We start from the raw sequence: 23,545 nt of genomic DNA on the forward strand, positions 1-23,545 counted from the left end.
GTTGTTTAGTTATAGTCTTTTTTCTATTGCAGTACTATATTTTTTATGTTACATATTTTCCCCTCTTTTTCCTGTTTTGTTCTGCTTTTCTCTCATCAATAACTTTCACTTTGATAATGAAGATATCACAATATTGAATCTGACTAAATGCCATAGCTAAAACAAAATCTGATAGCAAAAAATTTGTTGTGACCTGAAGGAATAGACAGTTTTTGTGACAACTAGTGCTTAGTGCACTATAGATCACAATTTAAATATCCCAAGCAAAAGTGAAAGTTACTCAATGAAGTGTCTCAGTCATAGGCATGAAAAAATAATGTGTCACAGATAGAGAGACAGATACACTTGTTTCCCTAACTTGCCCCTAGCAAACACCTCCCTCTGCACAATCCTTTCCATTGACCTAACCAAGCTATATCTAAGAGGCCTTATATTCTATTTTTTCTCTTCCTCTCTCTTGTCTAAAAGCATATTTCATTTCTCTTATTTTCTCTCATCCTAACCCCTCTGTCTTCTTCTTTTTTTCATTTTCCTTACAACTGTGTCAGGTGCCACAATTCCTCAGCTAGTCAGAGAGTACCACTGCAGTAGTCCAGCAAAGACTTTATTAACTGGTTTTTGGCTCCCAAGTTAAAGTGTGAGGATGGCCTTGTAAGCCAAAGACCAGTTAATAAAATAAATTGGTGCTATGCAGTGATCACAATTTTGTGCTCTTCATGCTCACCTCAGCAATGGGTCTCAGCTGCACTTTTTTTCTTCAAGTTCTTTACTCCCAAAGAATGAATTTTACATCTCTAAACTTGTGGGTTCTATGTTGGGTGTACCCAGCATGATGGCATAATAGTTAACACACTAGACTCAAGTTCAGAAGACGAAGGGTTCAACTACCTATCCAGCGACCCAGATCTAGGCTCTTTCTGGTTTCCATGTCTTCGTTAAGATAACTAGGGGATTGCTCCCTTTCAAATGAATGCAGCCAATTATTGCCCCTCAGCCTTATCCTATCTGTGCTTTCATTCTTTTCTATTTACTGTGTCCAGTTAAAGATTTTCCTAACCATCTTTTTTACTTCACTGAAAGTCTGTCTTCTGTTGAGAGATGTTGTCAAGCAAAATAGTTTCGATGAATGCTGTAACAGTCTTTGATACGAGACATACTTATGGTTAAAACTACTTAAAATGCAGTTAATGGAATCCCCTTCTGTTGCAAGTAGGTACCTGAACTTCTCTCATTAAAAAACTTCAAAATAATTTATGAGAATCTAACATGTGTAAAATGAATGAAGTTGAATTTAAAATAAATATGCATATAATATACTTCAGAGTAAAAGGTTACTGGAATAGTTACAAAGACACATGTAATATTACATACATCAATACAAAAATATGCTTGTAATTTAGAAAATTTGAGCATTTGACATGCTGTTTTGTAAGCTCCATAACAGTTTATATACTGGACTATTAAATAGTATGAACAAAAAAATTCACATAGCTGCTGGGTGTCTTTTTAATAGTGGCACATGAAGACCAGCAGGCCTCACTTGTTTTGATGTGAGTCACTTACAGCTAAACACAAAATAAATATTTACAAAGTATGATTCAGATTCTTTCAGAACCATTAACAGCAAAATCTCTTGATTTATATTCTATGTCACATATGAACTCACTTTTCAAGAGATTTAGTTGTGCCATTCCTATCACATTTATACTTGCTATAAGCATAACAAATGCATTACATCAAAACATTTTTTTTTTTTACAGTGATAAATTTTATCAATAGCAAACATGATCCAGTTGCTCTGTAACTTCCTTAATCCTAGAATTCTTCCCTAGTGTGGTACAATACTAAGTCACAATAGATTTTTATATTGAAGCAATCCATACTATACTGATGAGCAAGGAACTTGTTCTGTATCACTTTACAATTATTGTGCTGTTATACTAATATTAATGCTGTACATTATTCCACGTGATCACGTAACAAGTACTACTCTTGGCTCAGGCATTTCTCCTTGTAATAAATTTGGTACAAGTGCTCGATGTTTGATGATTTTGCGTAAGGCTTGAGCAGAATCTTTTGGAATCCTTGCACGATTGGGATCTGTGAAGTTGACTTGGTAAATTCCAAATTTTTCCCTGAAATATACACAGAAACATATGTCGTAACTTTTTAAGTAACACAAAATTCTTTACTATCACAATATGTGTACTGTGAGTAAAAAACATCTTGTTGGTATATTTTTAAATAAAGAAACATGACTTGTTATTTCATGTTCAATTTTTGTACTAGCATATCCACTATGCTAAAGTAATCTGTAACTACTGTATTAAGCACGCTACTTTATAAATCTTTGTGGAAGTCTTGTTTAAATATTAGATATGTTTCAAACACAAATTTCTATTTTCTGTGAGTTAACTCACAATGGCCAATCGAAATTTTTCATATGCTGTCATCTACAGCTTGCTGAGTACTATCACCTCATGAAGAAAGGATAAGGTGAGTTCTAATCATCTTTTCAATTGCTTATGTGCAGACATTGGTATGTGCATCTATTCAGAGTGTCCTTCCTAAATGTTACCAGGTGCATGTTCTCTTTTGTTTTTGCAGATATTAGCAATCTCTTCTTTGCATTTTGTAGCTAGAGTCAGCCCCAAAAAAGCCTGCTCATTCCATTTTTCATATACATGCAGCATCAGCAGAAACCTTTACAAACGAAATTATTTTTGAAGAGAGATTTTATGTGCCCATCTGACAGAGCAATCCCAAATTAGTCTATTGCCATATTCATTTTACTGAAGAAAGAGATAGATGGGAGAGGGAGAGAGAGAGAGAGAGAGAGAGAGAGAGAGAGAGAGAGAGAGAGAGAGAGAGAGAGAGAGAGAGAGAGAGAGAGAGAGAGAGAAATTCGTTTGATATTTACATCCATGTGACCACTCTGCAACTCAGAAATGTACTTTGCAGAGGGAGAGTTCACAGAACCATTTTCATACCATTTCTCGGTCATCCCACTCTTGAATAGCATGTAAATCTTACCGTGTGAACTCTGATCCCTCTTATTTTATTACAATGATGATTTCTCCCTATGTAGGCAGGAGTGAACTAAATATATTCATATTTGAAAGAGAAAGTTGGTGTGTGAAATTTCAAAAATGAAAAATAGTTTTGTTTTAATAACTGCTGGCCCAGTTCACTAATCTTATTTGTGACACTCTCTCCCTTATTTGTGAATGCTCTGTAACTGAGATCATTAGTGCAGCCTCACCATTCATGCAACCACCTTCCACAAATGGCAGCTCACAAGTCATCCATTGTGTCAACAAAGACAAATACAACCAACAGATATTTTGAGACACCCTGACACCAGCATTGAAATTGCAGCAACTAACCCAGTGCTGCATCAACATCAAACAAGAAACACTTCACTTACAAGAAGGATGGCACAAATAAAATGTGTGGTGCTATTGGGATCTCAACACCTGCACTAACCTGGACAGTTATCAAATTCCAAATATTCAGGACTTCACTCAGAATTTAGCAGGTGCCTCCATGTGCAGTGTTCCAAAAACACTTATTTGCAGATCCCCAAAAACCATGAGCATACACTAGAGATGGCTATTACCATCCCTTTTGGACTTTATGAATTTCTTTGCATGCCATGCAGACTAAAAAAATAATGCAGACTCAGCGAATGTTCATAAATAACGTTCTTTTCCAGTTTCCCCTTTGCTATGCCTTCTTAGAGGATATTTTAGCCTCCGCTACTTTTCAACATGAACATGGTGAACATCTCCAACTGGTCATCAGAGACTTACATACTCCTGGCATCACAGGCAATGAGGAAAAATGTCAATTGTGAAAGTCAGTAGTTACTTTCCATGGCCATTCAGTTACCAGTGATAGTATATGGCCTACAATACAATGAACTGAGCTCATTAGTCAACTACCCTGGTCACATAACTTTCAAGAATGACACCAACTCCTTGGCACGATAAATTTTTATTGCAAACATATACTTCACACTAGCTTCATTTCCAAAAGGTTAACTGACCTCCAGCACAAGCAACCAACTTCTGGCAGGGGAATTGCTGGTGGTGCATGAAGCAGTATGGCACTTTAAAGGAGACTGAAGGGCAGACCTTTGACCATCTACACAATTCATTGGCCTTTAGCAGATTCCATTCACGATCCAGTAAAAGACTGTTGCCCACCGCATTTTTGTCAATTAATTTATATTCCACAGTTCACAGCAGGTGTCCAACATCTTCATGGCACTGATTAGCTCTCTAGGATCAATGTGCACTCAGTAATTACTGGCTATGATAAATTAGCAGAAGCACAACTACAGGACACACAATTATGTGAACTCTTGCACAACACCACTGTTAGTTTGTAAGTAGAATGCCAGCCTGTTCATTTCTCCTCAAGAGAGGTGCTTTGTGATGCTTTACTGAATCATCTTTCGCTACTGGTATCTCTTGGCATGTGGAGACTCATCTTCAGTAAACTACACAAGCTATCACATCCAGAGAACCATCCAACAGTGAAACTTGTCACAGGCTGCTCTGTGTGCCCAAATGACAAAAAAAAGATTGTAAAACTTTGATGTGATCACGTGCTGTCTGCCAATAGTCTAAAATAGGATGGAATGCACAACAACAACATGTCTGTTAGTCAGTTCAGCTTTCAGCACATCCATCTAGGCCTCATCGGATCTCACCCCAACTCAGGTGGTTTTCATCATATCCTTTCTGCAGCTCAGTGGGTTGAGGTTATACACCTATATCTCACATCACATCAGAAACCATGCCAAAAGCATTTGTCAGTTTATGGATGTCCAGTTTTAGTCACCCTGCCTCAACTGCTACTGATCAAAGCACACAATTTGAATCACCACTTTTTACTGAATTCAGTCATCTGTGTAGTGTTCAGTACTTCTGAACTACAGCTTACCATTGTCAATGTAATGGACTAGTGGAGCACTGGCACCTTATGCCACAAAAAGCCGTCATGTGTCATGGAGAGGGGTGTTCAGAAGCCCTACCATGGGCATTTTAGGCATGTATTCAGCATATAAAGAAGACCTCTGTGCATTTCTTGCAAAAGTACTTTCCAGGGAACCACTTGCTCTACCAGTGGACCATACATGGCTCACATAGCATCTCCATCCATCAAGCCCTAAAGGAGTGCAACTACATAATGCTGACAGGTGGTACTGCCTGCCCGACATTGCAACCACTTTACTCAGGTCTGCACAGACTGATTCAATGGGACAGTGACATGTGTGACATCTTATTGAAATAGAAATTGGTGACTGTTACCGTCAATAGACTGAAACCTGAGCAGATCCTTAAGGAAACCTCCAACATGATAGTAAGTAGCATCGACCACATGAACAACATCACTCACATTGGTCAGCATGACAGTGTAGTTATAGTACAAATAGACATGCAGCAATTTGAACCTGAAAAAGTCCCCGTTAGACACATCAATGACCTTTCCAGTTTGGAATGACAGCAAGTTGAATGATGGAACTACCAAGGGACACCTCTGGAAATATACTGTGGCCATTATAGGCTTCCACAGGATGTCAACTTAGACACAATATCTTCTTTATTGTTGGCAGATAGAACCCTCATAGTCACAGCTGCTGAGAAAAAAACCACAGCCTCAGAACTTGCAAACAGAACAGGTTACACCACTAGCCACAGTTTCACTGCCCTCACAGCAGTGTCAACCACTCCCCCCACTTCACTCCTTGAGTTCCAGACTACTTGACACTGAAGCCCAGGTGAATGTCCACCACAGCATAACACTACCCTTCCAATCTGCGTTGATGGCACGGTGCATATTTTGAGCAGCCAGCTGCCTGGATGATGGCATATGCTGGCATGACCATTTAAAAAGTAATGTAATTCATATGACCCTGCAGTAGTGTTTGATTGATCACAGTCCAACCTCAGTAGTCCTGTGCCCAATATAATCATAACTGATGATACTGTTGGGTCAGAATTGGAATATGCAGATGCTGTTAGTTGCAGAGCCACATGATTAATAATGTGACCTCAGTGGTCTACAACTGCACATGCACTGCTGAGACAAAATAGATCAAACTGGAAAATCCAAGATGGAATGTAACAATTGAGACAAAATATACCTGTAGATAAAGGGAAAAGGGTTTATAAATAAGTAGCAAAAAATTATACAGCCAACTTTTTGCGGGACCAGCCCAATAGAGTGCTATAATCACGCTGACCTTACGCCGTGCAATGTCCAGCTTTCCATGCACAAGTGGAAGGCCTCTAGCAGCATGCTGTCTCACTTTCATTGATATCAGAGCACACTCTGCTGTAGAGTGAAAAATCTCATTCTGGAAGCTGTTAATATGTTACATTACTTTATTGACCTTGTCACAAAGTTTTGCTGTGTAATGAATGTTAAGAATTACCAGGCACATTGTATCTGGTATTTTAGCAAATGTTTATAATTTTATTTGTGAACTGTGATGATCACATCACTTCAAATCAATACAACTTATCACCTGCTTCATGTGATAGCTAGTGCCAATGGAAGATGGTTTTTTTCCGTCAGTCCAAACCAAATTTTTGAATTAAATAATTTGTACTCATTCAATGTAACAGCAATAAAGTAATCCTGTGTGATACTCAGTTTGCTGATATAACTTAATACAGAGAATAATGAATACTCTAGCAGTGACTGGGTAGTGTGCAGTTGACAGTAGCAGACACACAGAGCAGCCAGGTCCATGAAAAAGGTGAGAAGGGCAAGCCGATCCAGAAAGGCACGGTGGATGAACATTTACAGATATGATGAGTGCCATTTCAGTAGAATAATTTGGGGCCACTCTACTGGGTGGGAACAGAAAATTGCAGTTTTAAAAACCATTTGTTTGTGATGAGAAACAAACCTACATTTTTCATTAAACATTTGATAAACAGTATTTCTTCAGGATCACTATCGCCATATTTCAGAAACAAACAGAGAAAATGCATCAGACATCTCTTATGAGAGATACCCGGAATCTAATGTGATGTTTTGGTAATTCTATCTAAATCATAGTGTGTTGTTTATTTTTTCAGTATTTATGTCTACACCTAATCATATGTGTCACATCAACACATTAATCCATATCACTTTTGTCATCATATCATCTCTCATAATACATTACCACTGTTGACTTGCACTTATGAGGGGAGAGGAGGGTGGAGGGGAGGAGGAGGACAAAAATATAGGAAAATCCGAAACAATACACATTACCATGGCTAATACAGTGTAGGAAAACCGTTGGCATTCAAAACAGCTTCTTTTAATCTCGGAATGGATAAATACACGTCCTGTAAGATTATCAACAAAATCTTATATTATTATTCCTGCAAAATAGTGGCACATTCAGGTAAAAACAATGGAAGTTGAGAGAGATCACACTCCCCTCTCTCCAAAGACGACCACAAAGTCTCCATAACATTGAGATCTAGTGACTGTGGAAGGCAGTGGAGATGTGACATTCCATCCTCAAAACCAGTTCTGAATAATGTGACCTGTGAGAACAGTGGCCCTGTCATCTTGGAACACAGCATTCCCACTGGGGAACAAACATTGTGCTGTGAGATGGTCTTGACCAACCAGAACAGTCATATAATCATTGCCAGTTATCTAACTTTGCAGACTAATCACGGCATCCATAGAATACCATGGTATGGCTGTCCAAATCATCACCAAACTCCTGCATGTTTCACTATTGGGATGTAAATTCAGCCAGAAGTTTGGAAGCAATGTGAAACAAGACTCATCTGACCAAATTACATTCTTCCATTGTTCAATAGTCTAGATTTTATGGCTTTCACAGCACATTTTCTTGTTATGGGCGTTTACATCACTGATAAGTGCTTTTGGAATTCCAGGTCAGCCTAGAACTTGCTGCTTATGGAGCTCCTTTCATGTTGTTTTCATGCTGATAGAGTTCGACACACACCTTTGTCCATGTTGTGATTTAGAGGATGAGGTTTTTCTTCTTTCCCTGTATGCTGTATAGATATTTGGTACAGAGCCTCTTGAAACACCGCATACTTCAGCTACCTTGTTTTCAGAAGAACTCATCATACAAGTGCTAACAATTTTCCCATGTTCAGTTTCACTTAACACTGCTTTGACCACAAATGGCATTTGCAACATGTTGAGGATGTTGCAAAGGTGCCATTCATGGCCAAATACAACAGGGCATCCTGCAGGCTTGGCCAGCAACTGCATTTATGTTCAAGCATCCATTTATTGAGGTCTTTCTATATTTTTCTTCAACCCCTGTATATCATACTTTTCCACTGGAAATGATTTATAGACCAATAAAATAAAATCAAAAGAAAAATTGTGATAAAAAGTATGAAACAATCATGTAGATCGACCAAGCATTTCCAATCTTGCAACAGAGTAGAAAAGATTTTTTTGTAGCAATTATACCTTCAGCATTTTGATAAAAGCAAAACAGTTGCATAAAACATTTATTTTTATTCCCTTAAAATTTGTCAGAAAGAATGTAATTTTCATACTCACGTATATCCTCTTGCCCATTCAAAATTGTCTACCAGACTCCATGCTGTATATCCAAACACATTGCACTTATCTATATAAATAGCCTTCAGCAGTTCTTGTAAGTAGCTCTGGAAAATCATAAGAGTAGATTTGGAATCAAAATGCATATCATGTGTTCCATATGAAAATCTACAGACATTTCAGTAGTTCATTTATTTAGTTATTTCATGTGTGATTCACTGATCAAGAAAGTGACTGAATCACTAGGATACAAGAGAGTCAAGGTTTTCTTCACAAAAATTAAAATTCCAGTGCTGGTAATGGGAACATATTGATGTTTATTTATTTATCCAAGTCCAAAATTACACTAAAACATAGTATAATCTAAAATCATAGTATAATATTAATGACAGAGAATTTCACACTTACTTAGTTTAATGTTCAGCAGGCAGAATGGCACATCATGAACAGCAACTGCTATATAAACTTACACATAAGGCAACATACTAGCATAAATAAAGAAATTAAGTATGTATGCAGACTGAAGTGATAAATGAAAATTTGGACCAAAGCCGGCCAGTACAAATTTTCATTCATTGATTCAGTCTGCATATAAACATTTTAGATACTTCAGACTTGAAAAGGTCTCTGGAACCATAGAGTTCCATTTGATTAAAGAAGTTAAGCAATGAACACATTAAATTGTCAGAGATCCAATGAAATAGATACGCACAGAAATTACAGTAGTATGTCACAATCATTTTACTACAATCAATGAACTTTCAGTAGGCACATTGGGGGAAAGGAGAGGGAGACAAAAAAATCTCGCATTCAGCTGTGCACATTTTTCATGATGAATTTGCATTTTTTTTTAATTTACTTTATCTCATGAGGTGCTTGCTTTGCTCATACTATATTTTGTATTACTTTCAATATTTTCTATTAAAGCCTCCAAGGAACTGCCTTTTCCAGTAACTTCACAATACATAAAATCCCTAATGCAATTTCTTTTAAGCAATGAATCATAATTCAGAAGGAATAATAACATCCATAATTCCATAACAGATTAGAAAGGGCCATTACTTTGAACTGAAACCAACTCCATAAGGGATGGACGATGCTGAAACAAAAATTCTCTTTATTCCTGCAGTGAAATAAAAATGCCTAGTAAATAGCAGATTTAACACAAAAATTAACTTAATATGACCCTTTTTGACAGCCCTTTCCCTTCTGTTGACAAGAATGTGTTAGAAATTCATGCACTGCAGACTAGTGTAAAAAAAGGAAGGTTCGGGTTAAGTGTCCAACTACTGATAAGCTCCATGGAGGTGGAGTACAATGCTGGATCAGAAAGAAAACTGGTCATGTCCTTTTCCACTGGAGCTGTTTTGACTCTGCTTCTTCAACGACACAGATTTTATTGAGAGGAATCTATTTACAAATAAATCACAAAAAGCAACATCTATGAATATACAAAACAAAAGACTTCTAGTGATGGGTATCTCATGCTCAATACAGTACCCTGAACATGTGTTAAATAACTCACATGTCAGTGCTGGGAACACTGTTTGTACGAAACACTTGGATATAATCCACACTCTCAGTTCGCCAAAATGCCATCAGTTTGTTCGCAGAAAACACAAGGGCCAGTTGAATGGAGAGCAAAGACAGCCCTGCATTAGGCAGATAGGCAAGTCTATGCTCTAGTCAAACATTGTTAGTAGGTAACAACAATGTCCAAATTACAGTCCAATGTCCAAATTACAGTCCAGGAGAAAACCATGTGGCATTTGGGTCATTGTTAACAGTTGCACTGAATAGCTTGCTGTAAACATTGGCAAGATCATGGCAGCCACGTTAGCCCTTGAATCTGGCACAGATGTTTCGTCACATGGCCTGGCACTGGCAGATGTACCCCACTGCACCTCATATGATGTATGCATAATTACATCGAGTGATCCACCGATTTGTCTGGTAAGATCACAAGAGGAGCCATCTTAGCATTCGCCTTCAGCAGTTTAGGGAAACAATGGAAAATATAAATCTGGATGGTTGGACAGGGATATGAATCCTAGATCTCCAAAGTTGACACAGTGATATACTTTGTAAAACAAAATAAAAATACATGGAAGCAATGGTCCTAAACACAGATTTGGTCAAGCCATTAAATTTTCTTGGACATTTTAATTTATTCTATCAGTTAATTTTTGGCTGGCACTTTTCTGAATTCTATACCATCTTCTTTAATGAAAACATCACTGCTGTTGAGAGTCAACTACATACCTCAGTACACGTTAGTTTGAATATAAAAATATCAAAAATTGTGGAAAGAATAGTTTGCTACTCACCATACAGATTACAAGATGAGTTGCTGACAGTTATAATGAAGAGACTGCTACACACTGAGCTTTCAGTCAAAGCCTCCCTTAGGAAAGAAAGGAAAACACACATATTCACACAAGCAGGCATCTTACACACACAGGACCACTATCTGTGGCCATCTGACCAGACTGCCAGTTGGCTGGAGATAGTGATTCTGTGCATGTAAGGTGCCTGCTTGCGTGAATCTGTATGTTTTCTTTTCTTTTCTAAAGAAGGCTTTGATTGAAAGCTAAGCATGTAGCAATCTTTTCATTATAACTGTCAGTAAGTCATTGTGTCATCTGCATGGTGAGTAGCAATCTATCCTTTTTGCAATTTTTGATGTTCCAACTTGGGCTTTCCATTGTTTGAATATAAAAATATTTACACTTTGACAGTTTCAAGCCACTGAATGAATGCACTTCTGTACTATACTCATGTTTCTGTGCTCAGAATGGATGTCTTCTTTTATTCTGGTATCATGACTGTGATACACATTATTAGGTTTAAAAAAGGGACTTGTTCTGTTATGAAACAAGTCAGGGATAATATATACTGTGCAGTGGGTGCAAGGATGTCAAGTTCTGTAAAAAGATATCTGCATATGGCTCAACAGTGGACTCCACAAATTATTCTTATGGCTCTTTTCTGTGAATGAAGCACTTTTCTAGCTAGTGGCTAACTTCACCAAAGTATGATTCCATGTGTCACAATAGCATGAAAATAATCATAATAAATCAATTTAATAGTTACTATATTCCTATAAGAGCAAACAATGCATAAAGCGTAAGTTGTAGAACACAGATCCAGGCTCTGCTGGTCACCTACTTCTTTCCTACTGCTTAATCTTTAGAGTTTATGTGAAGCTGAATAAACATTTATTGATGTACTGCATTGTATTGTATTGGTTTATTGATCTTCTTTATCATTTTTGTATGTACATACAGCCTGACATGGACATAAAGTCATAGTAAAGGCATAATTCTCAACCTAAAAGCTCATCTTCCATTACTGGAGACTTCATCAAGGGGTTTAACAACTGAGGAAGCTGTTACAAGTTGTATAAGTTTGGATGGCTGAACTGTTTATATACATGCACATGATGGTCACCTCACGACATTATCAGACCACTGTCTAAGATCAGGGAGTCGCACCATTATATGCTGTTGGGCTTGTAGTGGGGAAGAGCTGCTGTTGTTTATTTTATTTAGTACTAATGGCCACAACTTGTTAATTTCAATTCTTCTTCTTTTTGTTCAAATCATTTTTTTCCTGAATGTCTATGGCCTCACTGTGTATCATAGTGTGGTAATAATTACAGCTTGCTAAAACGAGTGTCAGAGAAGAAACAAATTTGATGGTTTCCCAGTTCTAGTAGATGGTCTGCTACTGCTGATTCTGTGTGTCTTTCTCAGGAAACAACTGCTCTTGTTTTTCTTGAGGTATGTACAAAGGGGAATTTTATATACTTCTACTCTACTAAGTGGCAGGTGTAGGTCCTTTTCAGTGGTCAGGCATCATGAACAAACTGACAGTGTGACCATGTGTAGTGATAGAGAAATTTTTTGTACAAAAATTTGAAGAAGCAGCCCTTCAGACAATGAAGATGAAGCTCTCTTGTTCGTTTCAGTATCATAATGATACTTTTGTTATATGAGAAGCCAATTGGAAAACCTTTTGGAACCTTAGGGGGTATAGTCTACATAAACCACAGTCACTGATATATTCTTTCACAAAAATTCCAATCACCATCCCATGGCCTAGAGTTTGAAATGAAAAAGAACCAAACAAAGAGATAGTTCTCCTTCTGCTCCTAAAAACAATCACACAGTGCAACAGCAAAAATATTCTAAAAGCATCTACATCTATACTCTGCTAACCATCCTAGATGCATAGCACACATTGTGTCCCATTATACAAGTTATTAGGGTTTCTTCCTGTTCCATTCACATATGAAGTATGGCAAGAATGATTGTTTGAATGCCTCTGCATACGAAGTTAATATTTTTATCTTATCCTCATGATCCATATGTGAGTTCCAGAGTCAGCATTTAAAGTTTGTTCTTGAACATTGTTAACAGAAGTTTTTTGGATACTTTACGTCTATCTTGAAGAGTCTTTCAATTCGTTTCCTTCAGTACCTCTGAAATACTCTCCCACAGATCAAGCAAACCTGTTACCATTCATGTTCTCTGTATACATTCGGTATCCCCTGTTAGTCCTATTTGGAAGAGATCCCACTCAAAAGCAATGTTCTAGAACTGGTCATATGAGTGATTTGTAGACTGACTGCATTCCTCCAGTATTGTACCAGTAAATTGAAGTCTACCACCTGCTTTTTGAACAGCTGAGTCTATGTAGTCATGCCATTTCACACAGGTATTTGTATGAGATGGATGATTACAACAGTGGCATATTGATATTATAGTTTTAGGATACTACAATTACATTTATTGTTTTCACTTTTGAAGTGCACAATTTTCCATTTCTGAATATTTGAAGTAAGTTGCCAATCTTTGCACCTCTTTGAAATCTTATCAAGACATGGTTGAATATTTATACAGCTTCTTTCAGACAGTACATCATCATGGATAACTGCATCATTGGCAAAAATTCTGGCAATTTTACTATTAATATTGTCATTCATACACAACATAAACAGCAAGGGTCCCAGCAGTGACAAACAAAAATGTGTACCAGGCTGGGATTCAAACCAGGATCTCTGGCTTACAAGGAAGGTGCAGTAATTAAAGTACCACCCAGGATGCAGCATTATCACAACTGCATGGACTATCTTGGTACCCATCACAGCCAATCAACATATCCATTGAGCGTCACCTATCCACTGTCCCTGAACCTTATACTCCTGTTTGCTACTTAGAGATTCCCACACAAGGTCAGACATATTTGAGCATTTGCATAGAAGAAAGTGGATCCATTGCCCAGCTGGGCTTATCAACTATTTAATGCACACTGTCTGTTCCTTCAAAAGAACAGACATCATGTAAATTCAGCTGCCGTAAAACACTATATGTAAACTGAATAGGAATCACTGCTATCAGCTGCAGTGAGACATTAAGCAGAATCAGTGGTGATGAACAAGAATGTGTACCAGACCAGGATTCAAACCCAGGATGTGTTGTTTACTAGGCAGATGTAACCACTGCGCCATCCAGGTCACAGCATTATCGTAACTGCGTGGACTATCTCAGTATGCCTCATGGCTGATCCACACTCCCATTGAGCGCCACATATCCTCAGTCCCTGTCCATTATACTCCTGTTCGTTGCTTAGAGATTCCCACTGGAGGTCTGACGTATTTGAGCTGCTGATTCTGTTTAATGTCCCAGTGCAGCTTATAGCAGTGATTCCTATTAAGTTTACATATAGTGTTTCACAGCAGCTGGATTTGCATGGTGTCTGTTCTTTTGAAGGAGCAGACACTGCGCATTAAATAATTGATAAGCTTGGCTGGGCAATGGATCCACTTTCTTCAGTGTGAATGATTACCGCAGCTGCCTAGTAAGGAGATCTGGGGTCAAATCCCAATCTAGTATGTATTTTCGTTCATCGCCACTGTTTCTGCTTCATGTACTGCTGCAGTTGATCAGCTGATAGCAGTGATCCCCCTTCTATTTACATATCAAAATTTAAACACTACACTCTTCCTCCAGCCCAGGAAAACTGAGCATATGATTAGTTCTTTAGCATTAGGTGTGGTCTAGGGAGGAGCTTAGGTGGCCTATAAAAGCACCACATGTTCACTGGTGGTTTTCTTAGAAGACCTCAAAAAACCATGATTTTTGGGTACAAAAAGTACCAGTTGTAGAGACAGCAACTTCTGTAATGGAAAATTACCAAAATTTTTACCATATGTTATTAATGCTATGTCCTCAGGGAAGCCTGAAATTTTTGTGATATCATTGCTCATTACCAAGATCAGAAGTTCAAAGTTACTGTACTTATGCAGATAAAATATGCTTTTAATACCCAATCTGAGGCATAAATTAGTTTTAGCTTACATAGTGAACACATTTAGAGTTCTAAGGTCATCACAAAGTTTCTGAGGTCACCAAGCTATGTTTTTAGTCATGATCTTGCCACTAATAAAACTTCATGACGTACTGTCTCTGTATAATGTGCACTTCATGATTACATAAATATGCTGAAAGTGGTACTGCAGTGACAAAATATTTACATATATATTTGTTTTATACAAGCAGCACACCCAACTGTAGCTTGGAAAAAAAGGGAACCAGCAGAGAAATGGCCCTGTCAGAGAACAATAAAGGTGAATAGATTTCTCTTTGAAATACCATTATACAAAAATAGGGAAGCAGGTGCCACAGACCCCATTCTGGCTTCCTCGACAAAATTTTTTGGCATGCAAACATATTCTTACTTTTTTGCGGTGAAAGAGAGTAGCATAGATACAGTGACAGTGGAAGAGAGAAGAGACAGAGCCAGTGGGTGAGAAAAAGTAACAGTGAAAGAGAAAGGGAGATGGATGGAGACAATAGCAGTGGAAACCAAAGGGGTAGGAGATATTGATGACCAGTGGGAGACAGTGACAGTAAAAGAGAAAAGGAAGATGGATGGAGATAGAAGCCATGGGAGCAAAAGAGAAAAAAGACAGGGGAAATGAAAAATACAGATGAATGGAGACCATACACACACTTTGGGGATCTGGGCCCTTCCACACCGGTGAACTTTTAACACATAGGTATAGGAGAGGGTGCACTTAGGACCAAAATTTTAAATGTGTGGGTCATCATCATCATCATCATTTAAGACTGATTATGCCTTTCAGCGTTCAGTCTGGAGCATAGCCTCCTTATAAAATTCCTCCATGAACCCCTATTTCAGTGCTAACATTGGTGCCTCTTCTGATGTTAAACCTATTACTTCAAAATCATTCTTAACCGAATCCAGGTACCTTCTCCTTGGTCTGCCCCAACTCCTACCCTCTACTGCTGAACCCATGAGTCTCTTGGGTAACCTTGCTTCTCCCATGCATGTAACATGACCTCGTCATCTAAGCCTGTTCGCCCTTACTGCTACATCTATAGAGTTCATTCCCAGTTTTTCTTTGATTTCCTCGTTGTGGACACTCTCCTGGCATTGTTCCAATTTATTAGTACCTGCAATCATCCTAGCTACTTTCATATCCGTAACCTCAACCTTATTGATAAGGTAACCTGAATCCACCCAGCTTTCGCTCCCATACAACAAAGTTGGTCGAAAGATTGAACGGTGCACAGATAACTTAGTCTTGGTACTGACTTCCTTCTTGCAGAAGAGAGTAGATCATAGCTGAGCACTCACTGCATTAGCTTTGCTACACCTCGCTTCCAATTCTTTCACTATGTTGCCATCCTGTGAGAATATGCATCCTAAGTACTTGAAACCGTCCACCTGTTCTAACTTTGTTCCTCCTATTTGGCACTCAATCTATTTATATTTCTTTCTCACTGACATTACTTTCGTTTTGGAGATGCTAATCTTCATACCATAGTCCTTACATGTCTGATCTAGCTCTGAAATATTACTTTGCAAACTTTCAATCGAATCTGCCATCACAACTAAGTCATCTGCATATGCAAGACTGCTTATTTTGTGTTCACATATCTTAATCTCACCCAGCCAGTCTATTGTTTTTAACATATGATCCATAAATAATATGAACAACAGTGGAGACAGGTTGCACCTTGTCTTACTCCTGAAACTGCTCTGAACCATGAACTCAATTTACCGTCAACTCTAACTGCTGCCTGACTATCCATGTAAAGACCTTTAATTGCTTGCAAAATTTTGCCTCCTATTCCATAATCTCATAGAACAGACAATAACTTCCTCCTAGGAACCCGGACATATGCCTTTCCTAGGTCTATAAAGCATAGATACAATTCTCTGTTCACTGTGGGTAAAGAGAAAAAATAAGCTGGACTTTCCCCTCCCCCCTAGAGTTTTTTAGCTGCCAATGTGTGGTGGAGACAGTGTCAGTGAGAAAGAGACAAAAGGAGACAGTGTAAGGGAGAGAGAGGGCAGTGGCAATCAGATGTACTGCAAATCAATGGGAGAAGGAGGAGACAGTTGGAGAGGGATATAGACAGTGGCCATGAGAGGGAGAAGCTGAGTATAAAGGACTAAATATAAAGAGAGTAAAGAGGGACTGGGTAAAAGGATTTACAATATTCTGTGTTGAAAGGGCACAGACATATTCATGTACCAAAATTTTTGATGAGGAAGGTGGAAAGGATTGAGGCAGTTAGTTTTCCACTTTTTTATCACAGTCTTTTATGTGCTCCGGCAGGACCATTTTTCTGCTCATAAGCCTATGGCTGTAAGTGAAAAAACAAAAAAAAAGTTGAAAAATAAAAGAGAGCCTTCATTAATAAATACATTTTTCAGAAGTTGTTTCACATAATAAACTGAGGAGCTACTTAATACTGGCAGAGAAAGGAAGACTTCAAACAAACAGTGCAGAGAGGATGTAGGCTGCATGTGACCAAAGAGTAAGATGAGAAAAATATCAGTTAAAAATAAAAGTAAAAGAAGGCCTATGACTCTGTTGAGAGGTAGACTCCCTTTGGCACACTAGAAGAATATGGAATAGACAGAAAAACTAGGGCACTTATAGAACAGACACTCACAGACACCACACCCAAAATAAAATTTATGGGAGAAATCTCAGAGTCATCTGAGGTACATACAGGGGTCAGACAAGGAGATGGTCTCGCACCAATTCTATTCAACATAGTACTAGACAAAATTATCAATCAGTGGGAATAAAAAGTAAAACGAATTGAGTTAGAAAGAATATGTGCAAACAAGACAATCATAAAATTCCTAGCATTTGCAGATGACTTGGCAATACTCAGCAACAACAGGGAAGAGGTGCAAAAAACCCTGGAATATTTACATGAAGTCTCTGCTAAAATAGGGTTACAGATATCGTACAAGAAAACACAGTATATGGAAAGAAAGAACAACAATACACAAGTCATGCACACATATTAAGCACTGGTTAACAGAGTGGAAAAATTCAAGTATCTTGGAGAATACATACAAATAGGAGGATCCAACAAGGCATCCAATACAGAACAAGCAGAAAGCATACAAACCCACATGGACACACTACAATAAAAGAAGCATCTCAAGACAGGTGAAACTCAGGCACTACAATGCAGTTGTACTACCAGAAGCCCTCTATGCATCAGAAATGACCACAATCGGTGCATCGGGCACCACAGAGACAGAAAAGATAGAACATAAAATCCGTCAAAGAATTTTTGGTGCAGTACATAGAGATGGTCCATGGATGAAGAGGTCAACCAAAGAACTATACAAACATGCAGACTGACTCACAAACATCATCAGAAAAGGTCAATTAACATTCTTTAGGCACATAAACAGTCAACCAAAGAACTATACAAACATGCAGACTGACTCACAAACATCATCAGAAAAGGTCAATTAACATTCTTTAGGCACATAAACAGAATGAACAACACCAGACTCACAAAGAGGATTTTTGATTTAGTCAACAGCTCAATAAAAAAAACCAACTGGTCTCATGAAATAGAAGACCTAAAGCAACCAGGAATCAATGAAGAAATAATAGATGAAAGAGACAAATTCAGAAACAAAATTATGGACATGAAATTTGAAATAAAAGAAAGGAAGTGACCAGGGAAAATATGGGCAGAACATAGGAAACACGAAAACAGTCAAAGAATGAAGAGGTTTTGGGAAGAGAAAAAGAAAACATAAAAAGGGGAAAACTGTATAATGATGTAATGTTCAAGTTCATTCACTGCCTTAAGGGCAAAAATGTATAATAATAATAATAATAATAATAATAATAATAATAATGAAAGTAAAAGATACACTTCAGGCTGAGGGACGATGTGAGAAAACTGTTTGCAAATTTGGAGAGAACATTTAAATGTTAAAAATTAGCTTCATAATAAGAAAACAAGAGCTTAGAGCACGAAAGATATCGTGAAGGAAATCTCATATGGGCATCCAACTTTTTCCCCAATGCAAATCCAATAACTTTACTTACAACGAAGTAATTGATGCGATCTTTGTCGTGCAGACCACCATGGTCAGAGAAACCATTCTCTGTTATCAGCAGTGGAAGATTGCCATATTCTTTCTTAATCCAGTTCAGCATCTTCCTCAGACCCCAAGGCACAACCTGAAAAAAATCAAACAACAAAGAACCATATTTAACCATCAGTAAAAATTAAGTGGCACTAACCCTGTTAGTATAAAAACTCAGTTTCTGTTTGGAAATGACTGTTCTGTGCTGTACATTTTTCAGAGTATACAAGTATAATTTACTGTAATAGATATCTGTCTGCTATTTCTTTTTTTCTCTTTCAGTAATTGTTGATATCTTTGTTGAACAGGTCACTCAATGAGACACTGTTTGTCATTTCTTTCATTGTCTGAATAACTACACAGAGACAAATTGGTTTTATCTTTTATCGATCAGTATACAACCAGAAGACAGTTCATCAGTTCCAGTGTCTGTTCCATAAGAAAAAAATCATTTTCAGACTTATAATAAGCAAACAAGTTTATTTTTTCATTGGGATTCTTCATCATCACGCTGTGTTAGTAACTGCATTCAAGCAATACTACAACAATCTTCTAAAATGTTGTCAATGTCCTCATTCTGCTCACTTTTCTTCGCCAAGGTGGGGTCTGTACTTTATTTTCATCTGTGCCACACTACTGCACAAAGGGACAGAAAATACTGCAATAGTCTCCAAAAAGAAGACATTTGTGTCCATGAAACTGGTGAAAATTACAAACTCATGATGTCTAATAGACTTGTGAAAATTGATAAAGAGACATGGTAGTTAGTTAGTTAGTTAATTCATTTGTTCGTTTTACATTCCATAGATCATTTTGCATGATAAATCACAATGATGTGGAACAATTCTGTAGCAACCTCAGCTGTCAGCTCATTTGCGCAGTGTGGTGCGTTTGTGTTTACAGACTTTGTGCTGTCCCAAAATAGTTTTATCACTAGCCACAAGGGGCATTGTGTTTCTATTATATGCTCTATGTTTCTGTTTATTCTTAGAGCTGCTCAGAGAGCCTTGCTGTATTATCTAATTTTGACTAGTGATTGAAGTTGTTGCTACAGAACCAAGACATTGTTTGTCGAATTTAATCACAATACTACACGGGATAAACAAAAATGGTTCAAATGGCTCTGAGCACTATGGGACTTAACATCTAGGGTCATCAGTCCCCTAGAACTTAGAATTACTTAAACCTAACTAACCTAAGGATATCACGCAACACCCAGTCATCAGCCATTGGTGGGGTGGCTTGCGTGCCTCAGCGATACAGATAGCCATACCGTAGGTACAACCACAACGGAGGGGTATCTGTTGAGAGGCCAGACAAACGTGTGGTTCCTGAAGAGGGGCAGCAGCCTTTTCAGTAGTTGCAAGGGCAACAGTCTGCATGATTGACTGATCTGGTCTTGTAACAATAACCAAAACGGCCTTGCTGTGTTGGTACTGCGAACGGCTGAAAGCAAGGGGAAACTACAGCCGTAATTTTTCCCGAGGGCATGCAGCTTTACTGTATGATTATATGATGATGGTGTCCTCTTGGGTAAAATATTCCAGAGGTAAAATAGTCCCCCATTCGGATCTCCGGGAGGGGACTACTCAGGAGGACGTCGTTATCAGCAGAAAGAAAACTGACGTTCTACGGATCGGAGCATGGAATGTCAGATCCGTTAATCGGGCAGGTAGGTTAGAAAATTTAAAAAGGGAAATGGATAGGTTAAAGTTAGATATAGTGGGGATTAGTGAAGTTCAGTGGCAGGAGGAACAAGACTTTTGGTCAGGTGAATACAGGGTTATAAACACAAAATCAAATAGGGGTAATGCAGGAGTAGGTTTAATAATGAATAGGAAAATAGGAATGCGGGTAAGCTACTACAAACAGCATAGTGAATGCATTATCGTGGCCAAGATAGATACGAAGCCCACACCTACTACAGTAGTACAAGTTTATATTCCAACTAGCTCTGCAGATGACGAAGAAATTGAAGAAATGTATGATGAAATAAAAGAAATTATTCAGGTAGTGAAGGGAGACGAAAATTTAATAGTCATGGGCGACTGGAATTCGAGAGTAGGAAAAGGGAGAGAAGGAAATGTAGTAGGTGAATATGGATTGGGGCTAAGAAATGAAAGAGGAAGCCGCCTCATAGAATTTTGCACAGAGCACAACTTAGTCATAGCTAACACTTGGTCTAAGAACCATGAAAGAAGGTTGTATACATGGAAGAACCCTGGAGATACTAAAAGGTATCAGATAGATTATGTAATGGTAAGACAGAGATTTAGGAACCAGGTTTTAAATTGTAAGACATTTCCAGGGGCAGATGTGGACTCTGACCACAATCTATTGGTTATGAACTGTAGATTAAAACTGAAGAAACTGCAAAAAGGTGGGAATTTAAGGAGATGGGACCTGGACAGACTGAAAGAACCAGAGGTTGTAGAGTGTTTCAGGGAGAGCATAAGGGAACAAGTGACAGGAATGGTGGAAAGAAATACAGTAGAAGAAGAATTGGTAGCTCTGAGGGATGAAGTAGTGAAGGCAGCAGAGGATCAAGTAGGTAAAAAGACGAGGGCTAGTAGAAATCCTTGGGTAATAGAAGAAATATTGAATTTAATTGATGAAAGGAGAAAATATAAAAATGCAGTAAATGAAGCAGGCAAAAAGAAATACAAACGTCTCAAAAATGAGATCAACAGGAAATGCAAAATGGCTAAGCAGGGATGGCTAGAGGACAAATGTAAGGATGTAGAGGCTTATCTCACTAGGGGTAAGATAGATACTGCCTACAGGAAAATTAAATAGACCTTTGGAGATACGAGAACCACTTGTATGAACATCAAGAGCTCAGATGGAAACACAGTTCTGAGCAAAGAAGGGAAAGCAGAAAGGTGGAAGGAGTATATAGAGGGTCTATACAAGGGTGATGTACTTGAGGACAATATTACGGAAATGGAAGAGGATGTAGATGAAGTTGAAATGGGAGATACAATATTGCGTGAAGAGTTTGACAGAGCACTAAAAGACCTAAGTCGAAACAAGGCCCCAGGAGTATACAACATTCCATTAGAACTACTGACAGCCTTGGGAGAGCCAGTCCTGACAAAACTCTACCATCTGGTGAGCAAGATGTATGAGTCAGGCGAAATACCTTCAGACTTCAAGAAGAATATAATAATTCCAATCCCAAAGAAAGCAGGTTTTGACAGATGTGGAAATTACCGAACTATCAGTTTCATAAGTCACAGCTCCAAAATACTAACACGAATTCTTTACAGATGAATGGAAAAACTAGTAGAAGCCAACCTCGGGGAAGATCAGTTTGGATTCCGTTGAAATACTGGAACACCTGAGCCAATACTGACCTTACAACTTATCTTAGAGGAACGATTAAGGAAAGGCAAACCTATGTTCCTAGCATTTGTAGACTTAGAGAAAGCATTTGACAATGTTGACTGGAATTCTCTCTTTCAAATTCTGAAGGTGGCAGAGGTAAAATCCAGGGAGTGAAAGGCTATTTACAATTTGTACAGAAACCAGATGGCAGTTATAAGAGTCGAGGGACGTGAAAGGGAAGCAGTGGTTGGGAAGGGAGTGAGACAGGGTTGTAGCCTCTCCCCGATGTTATTCAATCTGTATATTGAGCAAGCGGTAAAGGAAACAAAAGAAAAATTCAGAGTAGGTATTAAAATCCATGGAGAAGAAATAAAAACTTTGAGGTTCACTGATGACACTGTAATTCTGTCAGAGACAGCAAAGGACTTGGAAGAGCAGTTGAATGGAATTGACAGTGTCTTGAAAGGAGGATATAACATGAACATCAACAAAAGCAAAACGAGAATAATGGAATGTAGTCGAATTAAGTCGGGTGATGCTGAGGGAATTACATTAGGAAATGAGACACTTAAAGTAGTAAAGGAGTTTTGCTATTTGGGGAGCAAAATAACTGATGATAGTTGAAGTAGAGAGGATATAAAATGTAGACTGGCAATGGCAAGGAAAGCCTTTCTGAAGAAGAGAAATTTGTTAACATCGAGCATAGATTTAAGTGTCAGGAAGTCTTTTCTGAAAGTATTTGTATGGAGTGTAGCTATATATGGAAGTGAAACGTGGACGATACATAGTTTGGACAAGAAGAGAATAGAAGCTTTCGAACTGTGGTGCTACAGAAGAATGCTGAAGATTAGATGGGTAGATCACATAACTAATGAGGAAGTGTTGAACATGTTTGGGGAGAAGAGAAGTTTGTGGGACAACTTGACCAGAAGAAAGGATCAGTTGGGAGGACATGTTCTGAGGCATCAAGGGATCACCAATTTAGTATTGGAGGGCAGTGTGGAGGGCAAAAATCGTAGAGGGAGACCAAGAGATGAATACACTAAGCAGATTCAGAAGGATGTAGGTTGCAGTAGGTACTGGGAGATGAAGAAGCTTGCGCAGGACAGAGTAGCATGGAGAGCTGCATCAAACCAGTCTCTGGACTGAAGACCACAACAACAACAACAACTATCAAGGACAATTTATGAGATGACAGAAAGCC

General features: G+C 38.2%; 1 protein-coding gene across 4 annotated transcripts in view; it reads right to left on the reverse strand.

The window, feature by feature from the left end:
* Positions 1–1,361: 1,361 nt before the first annotated feature.
* The window catches only part of LOC126285345 (myrosinase 1-like), a 502,449-nt gene continuing 480,265 nt past the window's right edge, over positions 1,362–23,545 (reverse strand). For all 4 annotated transcript variants that reach the window (XM_049984661.1, XM_049984663.1, XM_049984664.1 and 1 more), the window contains 3 exons: positions 18,974–19,108; positions 8,566–8,672; positions 1,362–2,135 (listed from right to left, as the gene is read on the reverse strand). In XM_049984661.1, coding sequence (XP_049840618.1) covers positions 1,973–2,135; positions 8,566–8,672; positions 18,974–19,108 — 405 coding nt within the window. In that variant the 3' untranslated portion in view covers positions 1,362–1,972. The remainder of the gene's footprint in view (positions 2,136–8,565; positions 8,673–18,973; positions 19,109–23,545) is intronic.

The sequence above is a fragment of the Schistocerca gregaria genome, chromosome 8, assembly GCF_023897955.1.
Source record: "Schistocerca gregaria isolate iqSchGreg1 chromosome 8, iqSchGreg1.2, whole genome shotgun sequence".
In the NCBI taxonomy this organism is placed as follows: domain Eukaryota; kingdom Metazoa; phylum Arthropoda; class Insecta; order Orthoptera; family Acrididae; genus Schistocerca; species Schistocerca gregaria.